This window comes from Delphinapterus leucas, chromosome 5, assembly GCF_059928025.1.
Source record: "Delphinapterus leucas isolate spDelLeu-1000000601 "Yukka" chromosome 5, BTC_Dleu_Yukka2, whole genome shotgun sequence".
Lineage (NCBI taxonomy): Eukaryota > Metazoa > Chordata > Mammalia > Artiodactyla > Monodontidae > Delphinapterus > Delphinapterus leucas.
In genome coordinates, this window is record NC_143133.1 from 116,347,997 (window position 1) to 116,364,685 (window position 16,689).

A 16,689-nucleotide genomic window follows, 5' to 3' on the forward strand; every position below is an offset into this window, starting at 1 on the left:
ACAGAGGGTCTCCAAGGTTTGAAGGTGTGGGGCGGGGCTGTCAAGAGAGACTGTATAGAACGTAATGTCTAAACTGAATGGTGATGGACGAATAGAATTGGTCGGGTGAAGAAGTTGGGTGAGAGTATAACATATACAAAGACTCGGAGAGACAGAGGACAAACGCCGTGCATCCCGACTATGGCAAATCATTAAGTATAACTGAAGGTTTAGAGTTGCTTGGTGGTGGAGGGCCAGTGGAGGGGAGAAGGTTGGAGGTGACACAGCTGAGACTGGAGGGGCAAGCAGGGAGTGAGGATCAGGTTGTGGAGGGTCGGTGTGTGAGCCTTAGGTGATGCTGACGACAGCAGACAGCTCCAGAGGAGCTGCAAGTGAAGAATGGGTCCACATTTTTTTTTTGCGGTACGCGGGCCTCTCACCGCTGTGGCCTCTCCCGTTGCGGAGCACAGGCTCAGGACGCGCAGGCTCAGAGGCCATGGCTCATGGGCCCAGCCGCTCCGCGGCATGTGGGATCTTCCCAGACCGGGTCACGAACCTGCGTCCCCTGCATCGGCAGGCGGACTCTCGACCACTTCACCACCAGGGAAGCCCTGGGTCCACATTTTATAAAGAAAATCACAGCCACGACACAGAGAATCGGTTAGAGAAGAGGCAAGACTGGAGCAGAGAGGCTAGTCAAGAGCTGCTACAGAAATCATGAGAGCAGTGTTGATGATCTGAACCAAGGTAGTGGCATCGGGGGTGGAAAATGAGAATAAAAATCGTTAAGGATAAGAACAGTTAGTCCTCAAAGTGTAACTGCTTTGGGATGGTGGGGAGAGGGTGGAATCAAGTAAGGATGAGTCCTGAAAACAGCCTGAAAGAACTTTATCACGATTAGCATGGGAGCCCAGGGCCATTGACGAAGGCATGACTGTGCTTCACCGCCTGCATGAATCAGGAGTGTGGGCCATGCAGTCACACCTGAGTCTGAATTTGAATCCGGGTTGAGCACCCGCCCTTCCCCCCAACCCGCAGCTCTGTAATCTGGGACACAGTGCTTAATCTCACTGTACCTAAATTTCTCCTCTGTAAGTGGTTCTGATAAATCCTATCCACCTTTTAGAATCATTAGGAGTAAGAGACAGGAATCTGATAGCCCCAATATCGTCTATCCTAAAATCTTCATTATTTTAATAGTAGGACCATTATTTTTATTCCCAAGCTCTGTGATTCTCCCCAATTTCATTCAAAGTCTGGGACAAGTCAATGAGAGTTTTGTTGTTGTGTTTTTTTTTTTTAACTTACTAGCACTGCTAAGAGTCTAAAGGAAGAAAGAATATCTTCATCATGGACACACTGGCCCAGGGGACCCGTTAGAATCTGCTGGGAATGTCCGCAGAGGACTAGCTATCTTAGCCATGTGCCTCCTCGTTCTGGGTGTCATCCACCCTCCCCATTCCACCTCCTCCGAAACACTGCCCTTTTCTCTGTTGAACCATCAGACCAGCACATGACCCCCAAAGATCTGCTATGAGGATAATATACGATCCTATGTAAAAGTGCTTTAGAACCCCAAAGGCACAGCTGTTCTTATGACTACTGGTCTGGGTGTCATATCACCACTCCCAAATCCATTCTGTATCTCCCTGCCTCTAAGTGTCTCTCTCTGTCTCTCTCTCTGTCTCTCTCTCTCACACACACACACACACACACACAGTTTGACAGAAACACAAGCCATCAAGCCACACTATAGGCGAGAGACTCGTGCTGGAGCCACTGTGGAGGAGGAATGGTTTCCCTTAGAGTAACTGACACATGAGAGCGGCCCCCATTGTACTAGGCAGGGGATGAACAGCAACTTCAGCTCCTGGCACCACAGCCTCCCTTAATGGGAGAAAACATGTGTATGTAATAATACAAGAATACCGGAACAAGGAAGCTGAAGTTCGGTCAAGAGTTCCTGTGATTCTTCCACAAGAGCACAGATTGTACTAAGGAGGCTTCCAGCTTTGGGAGGTAGAAGGGCCAGGGACTTCCTGAGATAAGGCTCTTCGGGATGAGACCCTGACCTGAATCCTTGAGGGGATGGGGCGTCCCCAGGACATTGCCCCGTTCTCATGCTCACTGAGCACAGTGCTTGCAAGTTCCTCAGCCCGCAGGTCCTAGCTTCTCCTGCCCACGCTCCGTCTATCTCCCAAGAGAGAATGAGGACAGAGTTAGGCTAGCAAAGGATGATGAGACACAGGAGGGATGCTTAGATGGCTCTGCTATTTTGGATACAACTAAAAACTATAACATGGTTTCAGTGTATCTTCCATGATGTCTTTCTTATATTTCCAACGCTGGTACAGGAAATATATGTCAAGATTTGGGTTAAAGGGGCCAGCAATGGAGAACTCTAGGCCCTGAAGGAAAAGGAAATACTCAGTAGCTCCATTCAGGTTGCATCCTGGAAATGTATTTGATTTGAACCTCAACCATCCAGTGCTGTTCTACGATCTAGGACACAAATACATTAGCACTTGGACTCAGGCTTGAATTGCAAATTTGATCTTTTGTTGTTCATATTTAAAAAGCTATACAAGGTGCTTGGAAAACGTTAGGCTTTTGCAGGCTAGGGAACAGAAGTATTATCATTTTACCTATTTGTATTTAGAGATCCAGAAACTAATCTATCTCGGCTGCAGTTGTGACTATTGATATCACTGCATTTTAAAAAATTTTAATTGTGTTTTTAAAATAGTAATAGCTAAGGCTTAGTGGGTGCTTACACGATACCAGACATGAAGCTAAGTGCTTTCCATATTACTTCATCCTCACAGTAACTATAGGAGCTAGATATTATTAACCCATTTTACAGATAAGGCATCCAAAGCTTAGGAGAGTTTAAATACGTTTTCCAGGATTCATTCATTCAACATGTATTTATTATCTACTTTGAGCTACTAGGGGCCCAGTAGTGGAGTAGAGCAGAAAAATCCCTACCTTCATGTAACTCACTTTCTAATGGAGGGTATCGTAGCTAACATTTATGAAGTACCAGACAATATTTATATGTATTAACTCTTAGGTAGGGGTTCTTGGGTTTGAAGCCAGGCTTTCTAACTCCAGGGCCAGTAGGGCTGTTTCTGTGTTACTGTTACTATTACTGTTTTGTGTTACTATTCCTTTTTTTTTTTTTTTAACATCTTTATTGGAGTATAATTGCTTTACAATGGTGTGTTAGTTTCTGCTGTATAACAAAGTGAATCAATCAGCTATACATATACATATATCCCCATATCTCCTCCCTCTTGCTCTCCCTCCCACCCTCCCTATCCCACCCCTCTAGGTGGTCACAAAGCACCGAGCTGATCTCCCTGTGCTACTGCCCTATTCTGACTCACCCACCTAGGCCTGCTCTGCTGATAAGAGGTGAGGCTTGGTGTTCCCAGCCAGACCTGTCTGTCTCCATGGTCTCGGCCACCACTGTTTTCCAGCGGAACAAACAGAGCATTTGCCTTTATTTCTCCATCCTGCCCCGTCCATTTCATGGCCTAGAACAGAATTGTGGACCTGTAGTTTTAAAAATAAAGTCAGGTTCATTTTTAAGACAAGTGCCTGTTTTTTTAAGGTTAACATCCCTGCAGGAGGTGCCGAGGGCCCCGAGCTTTACTTCCTTTAGACCCTGAAGCTGTCATATCTGAACTTGCCACTGTGTGTTGGAGCTACATTCAAGTATCTGCCATATCTACGATCAGAACCACGGTTTCCTGGTTTGTTCAATAAATAACGTAATTTTCTAGCAGGTTCTACCTAAGATGATGGATTGAGCCAGATCTTGTTTGAAGTCAAATCCCAGTGTGTCCCAGTTGGGGCCTTGTTTTCAGAAATTCAGGAACACCTACCAAGCAACTACAGAATGTTCGGTGATTAAAAATAGAAAGTTTAGGAGCAAGGGTTAGACTGGATTTTTACTTAAGAACCTCTTTTGTTTCCTTTTAAAATGGAATTCTCTACTTATGAGAGAAAGGCAATAAAGTAGCACTTCTTAGAATCCCCCAGATTGTCTCCGGAAGGGTTTTATTCTACAGGCGGCGCCTGGGGAGCCTTCCCAGTTCCATGTGTGAGTGCAGCGTCAGAGGGGAGCCTGCCCCTCTCCCCCCTTGCTCCTGTGATATGCAACCCCTCTGGCAAGGATAGGAGAGTGCCCAAGGGGGGCTCTTCTGCCTCTTCCCTCCTTCCTCAGGTCACTCTGCCTTGTACCTTCAGCTCTGCAAAGTTACTGAAACCTCTGTCTAACCCAGTTTGCCTTCCCTTTGTCATCATCCACGAAGCGTTTCCCCCGGGCTTTTCAAAGGAGTCCAGTTAAATGGACACAACACTCTCCAGGGTGAGAGATTCCATTACCAGGAATGTAGAAGCTCAAAGTCAAGCATTCTTTAATGTCAATGGAGTTGCCTCCTGCTCTGATCCAAGCTCACCTCCTTCAGCCCCTGTGAATTAAACAATAGAATCATTCATTCTTGCCACTATTAACCACTGCTATGAACTTGAACTGAACACTACCTGCAGCCCCACAGATACACAGTAAGCAAGTCAGCCGTAGTCCTTCTTGGAGCTCACTAAACAGACACTTAAGCAATTGCCCCAAAGTATGGTAGAAGCTATAATGGGGAAGTAGAGGTTGCTCGGAAAAACGTATTCCAGGATTTCCAACCCAGTGCAGGTGGGTCAAAGGAGGTACCTGTTGTAGTTGGGGTGAAGGGGTGTGAGAGAAGATTTCCTAGAGGAAGTGGAGTCTAAGCTACAACCTGGAAGATGAGTAGCTATTACCAGGGGAAGGGGAGAAGTATGTTCCAAGAAAAGAAAACAACATGTACCGTGCCTTGGAAGCAGAAGGAAGCTTAAGACCAAACAATGAAGAATCCCAGCACTTAGGAGAGCGAAAGAAGAATACATAAGAGACTGAGAAAGCACAGATGGAAAGAACGAAGGAAATCCAGAAAAGTGTGGTATCGTGGAAACCCATGGAAGCACACTTTTAGAACAGAGCAGGCTACTGTGTCACAAAGTCCTGGGAGGTCAAGTAAAATAAGAACCAAACCGAAGTTTCTGGTTATGTTAACCACTAAGCTTCATTTCTGTGTTATTCAGTAAATGTGTTAAATTCCGTAATCTTAGAGGATTTTCAGTGTTCTTTAAAGTATTGTTGATTTAATTCCTTAACGTTCTCAAGTCAGATGCGACAAGAACTTAAGATAGGTTTTAGCACCTTTCTAGAGCATGACACATTTTGGTCCAAGTCTCACATGTAGCATTCATTTGAAAAATAATAATACGACGATGCTTCCCAATAGGAGAGTTATTGCCTTAACTCTTTCTTTCCTTTTGTTCCACCCTCCAGTCTTTAGTTTGCTTTCTATCTCTTAGCCGTGTGAGCGCTGCTTCTGGGCAAAACCTTTTCCCGTAGAATTTGAATTGAAGCGTGGCCAATTTTGAAATTAGAAGTATAACATCTTTCTGATGTGTTCTAAACCATTTAAAAATGAGTTCGTCACGATGCATACCACCATGCTTAATGAGTAAGTAAACCATGACTCAGAGATTTAGTCATTCTCTTTCCTGTTTCTTTTCCAGCTCCAAGAGACTGTGAAAAGGAAGTTGGAAGGAGCCCGATCACCCCTTAATGGAGACCAGCAGAATGGTGCTTGTGATGGGAGTTTTTCTCCAACTAGCAAGCGAATACGAAAGGACATCCCTACAGGGATGGAAGCCATCAACAATTTACCCAACAATATGCCACTGTCTTCAGCTTCTCCTCTTCACCAACTTGACCTGAAGCCTTCTTTGCCCTTGCAGAACAGTGGGACTCACACTCCTGGGCTTCTGGAAGATCTGAGTAAGAATGGGAGACTCCCAGAACTTAAAATTCCTGTGAATGGTTGCAGTGACCTGGAGGACAGCTTCACCATCTTGCAGAGCAAGGACCTCAAACAAGAACCTCTAGATGACCCTACTTGCATAGACACATCAGAAACGTCTCTTTCGAATCAGAACAAGCTGTTCTCAGACATTAACTTGAATGATCAGGAGTGGCAAGAATTAATAGATGAACTGGCGAACACAGTTCCTGAAGATGACATACAGGACCTGTTCAACGAAGACTTTGAAGAGAAGAAGGAACCAGAGTTCTCGCAGCCGGCCACGGAGACCCCCGTCTCCCAGGAGAGCTCCAGCGCGAAGAGTGACCCATCATCTCACTCTCCTTTTGCACACGTCTCCATTGGCTCTCCCCAGGCCCGGCCTTCTTCTTCTGGCCCTCCCTTTTCTACTGTCTCCACGGCCACCAGTTTACCTTCCATGGCCAGCACTCCCGCGGCCCCCAACCCTGCCGGCTCCCCAGCAAACTGTGCTGTCCAGTCCCCTCAAACTCCAAACCAAGCCCACACTCCAGGCCAGGCTCCCCCTCGGCCTGGGAATGGTTATCTCCTGAATCCGGCCGCCGTGCCAGTGGCTGGTTCAGGGTCGGGGCCTGGTGCTGTGCCCGGCTCTGAGCTGTCTCCGGCTGAGCAGCTCAAGCAGATGGCGGCCCAGCAACAGCAAAGGGCCAAACTCATGCAGCAGAAGCAGCAGCAACACTCAAGTCAGACTGCAAGTTGGTCTCCTTTAGGGCCTCCATCCAGTCCCTACGGAGCAGCTTTCCCTGCGGAAAAACCAAATAGCCCGATGATGTACCCCCAAGCCTTTAACAACCAAAATCCTATAGTGCCTCCGATGGCCAGCAACCTGCAGAAGACGACCATGAACAACTACCTCCCTCAGAACCACATAAATATGATCAATCAACAGCCAAATAACCTGGGTACAAACTCCTCAAACAAACAGCACGGTATTCTCACTTATGGCAACACTAAGCCTCTGACCCATTTTAATGCAGACTTGAGTCAGAGGATGACGCCCCCGATGGCCAACCCCGGCAAAAACCCCCTGATGCCCTACATCCAGCAGCAGCCCCCGCAGCCGCAGCCGCAGCTCCAGGCCCCCAGGGCACACCTGAGTGAGGACCAGAAACGCATGCTCCTCATCAAGCAGAAGGGAGTGATGAATCAGCCCATGGCTTACCCGGCGCTTCCAGCCCACAGTCAGGTAAGTGTGAAAGTGGGACGCGCTTGGAGGTGCTCTCGGCGTGCGTTGCAGACCGTCGACGTGCGATGCTCCCCATGCTTCAGTGGTAGGGGGTTAATCACCTGTGGAAATCCTTCCTACATCTGCTCATGTAGTTACCACGTTTGTTTGAGGGTTTTTTCCTCTTTTTCCTAAGAGATGGGGAAAGGAGGCACAGTATGCTTTCCTGTATTTGATTGCCTGGGAATCGAACTTCTTTTATTCTGGACAGCAGATAAGAAAGCGAAAATGACATAACGTGCTCACTAGGAAGGAAGCAGGCTGTCGAGGTCCCATGACAGAACGTGGTTCTCCTCCTGTAGCTTCTCTCCCGGGTCATGCGGTCCAGGACTGGGGATGGCGGGAAGGCCAGAGCGTTTAGGGATCTCTACAACCGTCTGAGAAGGTTCTGAATGACCTTGGCCTGTCTCACTGAATTATGAATCATGGAAATTTGGATTCTTGACGTTCAAAGGTGGGAGAGTTTTCTGTGTTTGCGAAGGGAAGTGGAGGATAGATTTTTGTAGGACCGTGTAACGTTTTAACATTTGTTGATGTACTAGCACCATTAGAAGCTGTTTCAACCTCGTGACTTGAGAGTTTAGTAAAACCTCTCCAATTCGTTCAGCTCTGATTCGGGAGAATTTGTTGATGACCATCTCTTAGTGCTCTATTAGGTCTCCTCTTTCCCACTTTCTTCATGACATCCTGGTATCGGGGTGTAGAGCTGTCAGGGATCCATGGTAAAAATGAGTGGCAACCATTGGGGAGTGGACTCTCATTCACAAGCATCAGCTCTCCTCACCCTGACCAGTGTAGCAAGCAGCCAGCCCTCCTTTAACTTAGCACGTCATCTACCTGGCAGGGCGCGAAGGGAAATCCGTGGTTCTCCTGATCTTACCCCGACATGGGTGAATTCATGAGCCATCATTTTATTGCCAACTGCTGTCGGTTGTATAGGCACAATTCTGCGCCTCAGTCCTCCCTGGATGCCCACGTTTGCATTGCAGCTGGAGACTTTGCAGGAAAGTCTTTGCTTTAGGGGCCCTCGTGCAAACAGGTCCAGACTAGTGCTTGGATATGCACTGTGGAGTGGGATGCACTGGGAGCGCCGGGAAGAAAGGCAGGCAGATCTTGCATCACCAGGCACTGTTTGCATCTGCATCTCCATGTGTGCGCCCTCCCCCAGCCCCCCACCCCACCTCCCCAAGCCTGATGGAGGCTGCAGGGCTGGAGGTGGTGCTGGCCTGCAGAGACAGGCCTGAGCTCTGTGGCTTGATGCTTGTCCTTCACAGCCCTTCCAACCCCAGAACCTCATAGTGGTTTCTTGTCTGCACATGCTGACCAGCTCTAGAGAAATTCTGCCTGGAGAAATAAAACTATAGCTTGGTTGACATCAACGGCAATCAGTCGCTGGTAGAAAAACATCATTGAAATGGGAACTTCTATGTCTTATCTTGGCTTCATTAAAACTCTGTATACCATTGGAAAAAGGCAGCATTTTACACATTTCAATATTAAGTTCTGAAGCAGGCAAGAATATAGGCAATACACAAGGATGTTTGTCGTAGCCCAGAGGTTTATGAGATGGCGGGCTGTCAGAATGGTCTGCTCTTAATCTTAAGGCATCTTGTGCTTCTACGTCCGCTGTTTTTCACACCAGCTACGGTAGAGTCCTTCCTCCAAAGCAGACCAGTGGTTCCAACTCTGCAGACACGTGGGTGCAACGTAAGCCAGCCTCGCTCCCCACCCTCACTTAAATGTCTTTTGAAATCTGCCAGCTTGGGACGAAGCTCCCGTCTTTGCTGGAACATGAATTTTGAAGGTGCTTCTTTCAGGTCCTTATGCTTGCCTGGCTATGAGTAACCAAAGCCTTGAGCTGCAGAGGTCATGTTGAGAAAGGGCTCAGTCAAGTGATGAAGAAACAAAAGTGATGGTTTTCTAGATTAAACCTGTGAGCTCCTCCTTTCCTCCTTCCATCTCACGAGGTGCTTTCAGGATGGACAGAATCTTCCTTATTAGAATAATCATTTCTTAACCTCATAAAGAACCATCAAGCAAAGCATGCTTTTTAATGAAATATTAACTCACCACTGTTTGAAACAGGCTTCGACATACATATATAAACATGTGACTATCTTTTTGCAAACATACCATTTATTTCATGCTTTTATCTGATTGTGGAGAAGTATTGACACAGCTCTTGGAATAGTTAATTACACTCTACGGGAGTACATTGCACAAATACAATCATGAATTACAGGCAAGATATAAAGTATAATTATACATAGGTATAGTTCAAATTTGTTTTCTGCTGTTGCTAGTGAAAATTCACTTTACTCTTTCTTGGCCACAAGGACCATGATGAACACTTAGTTTTAATGAATAACTCGAGCACTGAAGCCAATAACACTAGAACATTTATTTCAAGATAATTTTCTTATATAGACGTTTACTTATTTGGGACATTTGCAGCAAAAGCCATTTCTCTCAGGAACAAATAGAAATTCACTTTGTTCCTGGAGGTTGTGAGAAAGAGGGAGCCAAAAATAGAGAAAAAAAAACCACAATTTATTTCAAAATTTTGAATATGTTTTATCTGATAGTTCCACTTCTCAGAATTTACATATTATTCCTTATAATTAGAGAATTGAACAAAGATTTATGTACAAAGGTTATGCTCATGGTTTTACTTATGATTGTGAAAATTAGGACCAAAATAAGCATTTTGGAAAAATGAATAATGTACATGAAAATCATGCTATTAATGAATGATTAATCACATGGAAATGCACAAAGTATGAGTGAAACGAGCAGATCAAATAACAGCTTGTATGTCACAATCCAAATTATGTTTTTTAATAGGTATAGAAAAATACTGAATAGCTAAAATATTAAGAATGGTATTTCTGGTGGGTAAAATTATGAACAATTATTGTTTTCCTCTTTATACTTTTCTTTCATTTATTTGAGTATTATTTATTGTGTTTTTCTTTTCATCTTTATTGGAGTATAATTAATTTACAATGTTGTGTTAGTTTCTGCTGTACAACAAAGTGAATCAGCTATATGTATACGTATATCCCCATATCCCCTCCCTCTTGAGCCTCCCTCCCACTCTCCCTATCCCACCCCTCAAGGTGGTCGCAAAGCGCCCAGCTGATCTCCCTGTGCTATGCGGCTGCTTCCCACTAGCTATCTACCTTACGTTTGGTAGTGTATATCTGTCAGTGCTACTCTCTCACTTCGTCCCAGCTTCCCTTTCCCTGCTCTGTGTCCCCAAGTCCCTTCTCTATGTCTGCGTCTTTATTCCTGTCCTGCCAGTAGGTTCATCAGTGCCGGTTTTTTAGATTCTATATATGTGTTAGCATACGCTATTTGTTTTTCTCTTTCTGACTCACTTCACTCTGTATGACAGACTCTAGGTCCATCCACCTCACTACAAATAACTCAGTTTCGTTCCTTTTTATGGCTGAGTAGTATTCCACTGTATATATGTGCCACATCTTCTTTATCCATTTATCTGTTGATGGACACTTAGGTTGCTTCCATGTCCTGGCTATTGTAAATAGTGCTGCAGTAAACATTGTGGTACATGTATCTTTTTGAGCAATCCTCTTTATACTTTACTTAGTTTTTTTAATGTTTCATCATACATGTATGTTTAATTCTACCACTAGGAAAAAAATGTTTTTAAGGAAGGAAAATACCCTATATTTTAAATGTTTACATTCTACTGATTTTTTTCAAAAAATCCTTAGTTATCCAGTTTGCCTGTAGGATTGAGGTGGCATCATTACTTTCTATTCATTTACATATATGAGTTGTGAATCCCTGCTCTAGGAGATAGTTCAAACCCCTCCTCCCCACACTTCACTCTCTTTTCCTTTCTCTCTCCACATCGCCTGTCGTTCCTTACGATCTTCTCTTAATTCGTATGAAAATCAGCTAAAATAGTGACAATGAAAATATTAATAAAATTTTCACCATTATAAGCTTTCAACTCTTCTCTGAGTTATGCTCTTGTTATTATTTCTTTGATCATTTCTCCCTTCCCTTTTCTCATTTTCCACTTTCTGGAACTTCTCTTCATCATGTATTGGACCTTCTGGATTGCTCTCTGATTTTTAAAATATGTGTTTCTGTGGTGAAATAACCAGAACTTACTTTGGTTTATGTCTATTATCTTTTCCTGATCTTGTTTCTCAAAGACAGGATCGATCTCTCTCTCTCTCTTTCTCTCTCTCTCTCTCTGTTTTTACTAATTTTTGTATAGTACAGAACGCCGTGTCTTAAACATAAGGATGTTTCATAAGTCATTTGACGGCAATGATCAAAGTTTGGACCAAAAATATGTTTACAGTTGATTATCAGTTCCAACAGGGAGAGCGGGGAGAGCGTTAGCACAGATAATACAGAGCTGCCATTGAGATCAAATAGAAGAACTGGAAAGGCAAGTCTAAAAACAATCCTTTGATAGGAGGTGGTTATCTTGAACCAGTGGAACAGCAATGAGATTGCTGGGATGGCAAACTCTGTCTCTGTATCCGACAAGTGAAAAAACAATGGAGCAACTATGAAAGAAGTAAAGCAAAAGCAAATGACTACTTTCTGGTCAAGGAAGGGTACAGGGATACCCAGAGCCCAAGAATAATTCCTACGGGGAAGAGTGGAAAGTGAATGATTTCCAAAATGTGATGTTAATTTTTACTAGTTGCAATCATAGGACTAGATAAATCATAGACACTTTGCTACTTTATTCTTCATATGTGTGTTTTTTGTGTGTGGCTGGGTCTATCATAATGAGTCCCTATATGCTTATATTTTACAGAATGTTTTCCTCTTTCAATTTTATTTTACCAAAATCTGTTGAGTCTCCTGTGAGGTATATTATTATAAGCTTTGGTGCCATAAAAATCTCCACGGAAGGACCAGAGCTCCAGTATTCACAGACATCACGGAAATCTCTTTGAAGATACATTTTTCTTAACTTTAAAAACTTGGTGCCTCTTTGTTTAGTTTTTGTAAATTCTGTATTGTTTGTTTTATCCAAATAATACACAACCTAGTTCAGAAAATCGAATAGTACTATAAGGTTTACCATGGGAAGCAGCAGCCCCTGCTTCCTCCCCTCCATTCTGATTTCTGCTTCCCAAAGGCAGCTGCTTCAATTCATGAAGTTGTTTTCTCTTATTTATCTCCATAAACTGCTGTTCCTCAATATTTCAATTGTTCGGTTCTATAAAAGATGAGGATTTAACTCACTTACACTGCCTCCTCACAAACAACCCCCTCCACACACCGCCTCTCTTTTTCTCTTCGCATACTCTCAGTAGAGCTCAATATATCACAAATTATGATTTTGAAGGTATTGCGTATTTACATGGCTGACTTTTGCGTAGTGCCTCACAGTTTAGCTACGTAGTATACTATGGTTATATTTCCTTTCTTGTATAACCTTCTGTTTTCCCTGGAATTTATAACTGCCTCTTTTTTTTTTTTTTTTGCGGTACACGGGCCTCTCACTGTTGTGGCCTCTCCCGTTGTGGAGCACAGGCTCCGGACGCGCAGGCTCAGCGGCCATGGCTCACGGGCCCAGCCGCTCCGCGGCATGTGGGATCTTCCCGGACCGAGGCATGAACCCGTGTCCCCATGCCTCAGCAGGCGGACTCTCAACCACTGCGCCACCAGGGAAGCCCTAACTGCCTCTTTTTTCAATTGGTGTTATCTCTGCACCTACTTTCAGTCTATCCTCAACCCTTCTGACTGTGTACAACTTTCACTATTATCAAGTACATCAAATATTCTATTTTTTATTATTTTCTTTTTTTCTCTCTCTCCCTCTTTCTCTCCTTCCCTCCCTCTCCTCCCACCTCCTTCTTCCCTCTCTCTTTCTCCTTCTCTCTCTCACTCTCTTTCTTTCCTTCAGTGTCTCTCCTGAAGGCCTATATGCTCTCGTGCCAATATTCTTCTGTCCTACATTTTCTTGGTCTGCCACTTAACTGAAGTCATACAACTGCCCTTCACCATCATTCTTGGAATATTTCACCCCCTTCTGTGTTGCATTATCTGTTTTTCTTGATCCCTCCTCCTCTTCTTTCTCAGCTTAGTCCCTTAAATTGGTGGAGCACATCCTCAGAGCTTCTTAAGAAATGGTGCATAGGAGACTTTTTATGAAAATGATTTTTGAAAATGTCTTTATCCTAACATTTGACTCATAGTTTGCCAGATGTAGAATTATAGTCAAGAAAACATATTCCGTCCAAATTGTAAAGGCATTTATTCACCATCCTATGGCTTTCATAGTGCTAAGTCCAGTGACATTTGGATCTCCTACTCTACGTGTGTAACCTGTTTTTTCCCTCTGAGAGCTTTTCACATCTTCTTTTATCCCTAAAATTTCTTGATGATATGCTTTAATATAGCCCTTTTCCATTCACTATGTCTGGTACTATGACCTTTTTTTTAAATTTGGAACTGTGTCCTTAAGATATGTTCTTGTATTATTTTTTGATCATTTCTCCCTTCCCTTTTCTCTTTTTTTTAACTTTCTGGAACTTTTATTCATCATGTATCAGACCTCCTGGATTGTTCTCTAATTTTCATATCTTTTCAATTTTCCATATCTTGGTCCTTTTCGTTCTACATTCTGTGAGATTTTCTTAACTTTATGCTCCAACTCTAAAATTAAACATTTTATTTTATTTATCACATTTTTAATTTCCATAAGTTCTTCCTTGTTCTCTGATTTACCCTTTTTCGATCTAAAGCTATTAATTATCATTTTAAAACTAAGTTTTCTTGTACTCCCTGCTTTGTCTCTGTTTCTCCTAAGCACCATTTTCCGTATGCTCGTTTTATTTTTCTTTCTTTCACATTGAAAGCTTTTCTCACATGTTTGTTTATTTAAAGGGTGAGGCATGATAAAGCTAACTAGTTGCTCTGTGCGCTTAGATAGGGCTTGTCAAATGTGGAGCTTCACTGTAGGGGGATTGAGCTAGAGCCCAGCCACTTCACTAGGCCAGCGTCTACAGATTTTTCCCCCCAGGGCCAGTCAGAAAAGACTCCCTCAACCTCCTTACAGAGAGTTGTAAATCTAGAGGCCAGCTTTCAGGAGCTGAGCAGAGGAAGGGAATCGGCAGGTGGTGGTGGTGGTGATGGTGAGGGGTATCTCAGTAAATACTTTGTAGACTTTCACTTAATTTCCCTGTTTTGTATGGCTCCTCAGCCCACCCTCAGCCAGGGCTGGGATGCAGGATTCCAGTGCTTTGTGGCTTCACCTCTCCCGACTCCTTCTTCCAGTCTGGGGTTGTGTATCTGGTCCACCTCTTCATTAAACAGAACTTTAGCCAATTTTCCTTTTGTGTGCACCCCACACCTCCCACCCTGGCATTCAGAGGTGCTTCTGACTCCTGAGATTTTACAGCATCCTTTAACTTGACCCATCTTGCTTTATTTCTGGCTTCCCCCACTGCCGGATTAGATTTAGCTTTCCCTAAACAGCTCAGTCGTTCACCACTCAGCCATCTGATTTTCATCTTCCAGAATTTTGTTGACACCCTGGATGGCTATTTCCATCCCCCACCCTCTTTGTTTTTGGGTGCTTATGTCATTTTTATTACTTTATTGTCACTATACCAGGGAGTTGGAAAATCCAAGACAAGTGTGGATGTTCAGTCTACCGGAGGCTTTCTTGGCGACTTTCAACACCTTTCTATCTGAATATCGAATACTGTCCGATATTGAAATTTGTATGTTACAGCATATTTCACATTATTGCTTCTAACATTTTGGGCTTTAACAGAGCTGATTTCATGAATGCTAAAGTGCTCTCTTGACATAAAATGTACATGTCAAATACATGTGTTCAGAAAGACAGCAGTGTCAACATGACCATCATGCTATTTTAGAATAAGATCTGGTGGTTATAACCATTAAGTAGTTTTTAGAATCTTGAAAATATTGACTTACTTCAAGGGCTATAGAAACAATTTAAGTTCCATGACCCTGACTAAGCCAATAGCATCTGGCAACTCAGATGCAAGGTAAAATATTGACAGAACCCCCATCACTGACTTAATCCAGGGCCTCCCAGCTGAGGGGAAACCCGTGGGCAGAAGCACTACCAAATTCCAGATAATAAATGAAATGTTCCAATTCATGGGTAATTCATGTTCCAATTCATGTTCCAATTCATGGGCATAATAGGTCATTTCCATCCACATACTGGCATATTTTGAAAATCCTGATTGATATTCTGTCGGAGTCTTAGAAATATGAGGCTAAGAGTAAACAGCAGAAAAAGAAAAGTTTTAGGAAAGGAATTCATTTTATAATAGTACTGTGGAAGAAAGAGGTTTTAATTAGCCCCCTATGAGAATACTCTTTAAAGGTTTTGTGGGATGAGAATATTCTTATTTACTGAGGGAGCTTACAACCCGTCAGACAGTGGTTCTGAAACTTTTGTGGGCCTAAGAATCACCTGGAGAAATCGTTCAAGATACAGGGGATCAGATTCCACTGCCAAAGATGCACAATCGGTAGGTCTACGACGAGGCTTGGGAAGGTGGATGTTAGTAAGCAATCCATCACCATTTTCTATTGGAGAAATAGTACATAAGATAACTGGAACTACAGTTAAAGCAACCTATGTTTATTTCATTGCTCAGTATTTGCATGTGCTTAAATTATTGTCCGTGGAACTATAAATTCTGCAAGGTCTCCGACTTGTATCGTTTGAAGTAAGATGGAAAAGTTAGGGTACTCTGCGCTTCCTGGATTTCTTTTTCTTTTTTGGGGATAGAGTGATTTTTTTTTTTTTTGGCGGTACACGGGCCTCTCACTGTTGTGGCCTCTCCCGTTGCAGAGCACAGGCTCAGCGGCCATGGCTGTGAAAAAAAAAAAAAATAATAATATCATCTACAGTGTCTGGCAATCTAGTTGGGGAGATGAGAAGGCTTATGAAACAAGTAAATACAAGGCAGCAAGTGGTTAAGTGCCATCTTACTAAATTCTACATTAAGGCTCATGGGCAGAGAGAGGCGAGTGTCAGGACTGCGGGGAGTGGAAAGGAGAAGCCTCCAAGGGGGAGTAGCCTTGAGGCAGACCAAGAATAAGTAGGAGTTGGATGCGTGGAAGGTGGTGGAAAGACATTCTGGCGCAGGCAAGGGGTTGTTGCTTAAGAGATGATACAGATTCTGGCCAGTCTGGAGGGAAGGTTACCCTTGGAGAATAGTGAAGCGAAAGGCATGGGAGAACAGCTAGTGGACGTACTATTTGAAGTAGGAGAGAGGAAGAATCTCGATCTGGATGTGGCATTTAAATTTGAAGGAAAAATAGACACAGCAGCATTTAGAGGAAAGGAATAACAGAACCTGGTGATTGAATATATGATGAGATGAAAGGGAAATGAATCAAATATTTATGACCATAAGGTTAAACATTAGGGTAGTATAATAGTTTCTGAAAGATGATAAGCATGTCATATATACATCGAAATATCAAAACTTATTTGTATTTAAAAGCAACTCAAACAGTTGTTATTATTTATCTTATTCTGCT

General features: G+C 43.4%; 1 protein-coding gene across 1 annotated transcript in view; it reads left to right on the plus strand.

Annotated features, from left to right (window-relative positions):
* The window catches only part of MAML3 (mastermind like transcriptional coactivator 3), a 431,510-nt gene that overhangs the window by 243,576 nt on the left and 171,245 nt on the right, over positions 1–16,689 (plus strand). The window contains exon 2 of the mRNA XM_022582454.3: positions 5,602–7,110. Coding sequence (XP_022438162.2) covers positions 5,602–7,110 — 1,509 coding nt within the window. The remainder of the gene's footprint in view (positions 1–5,601; positions 7,111–16,689) is intronic.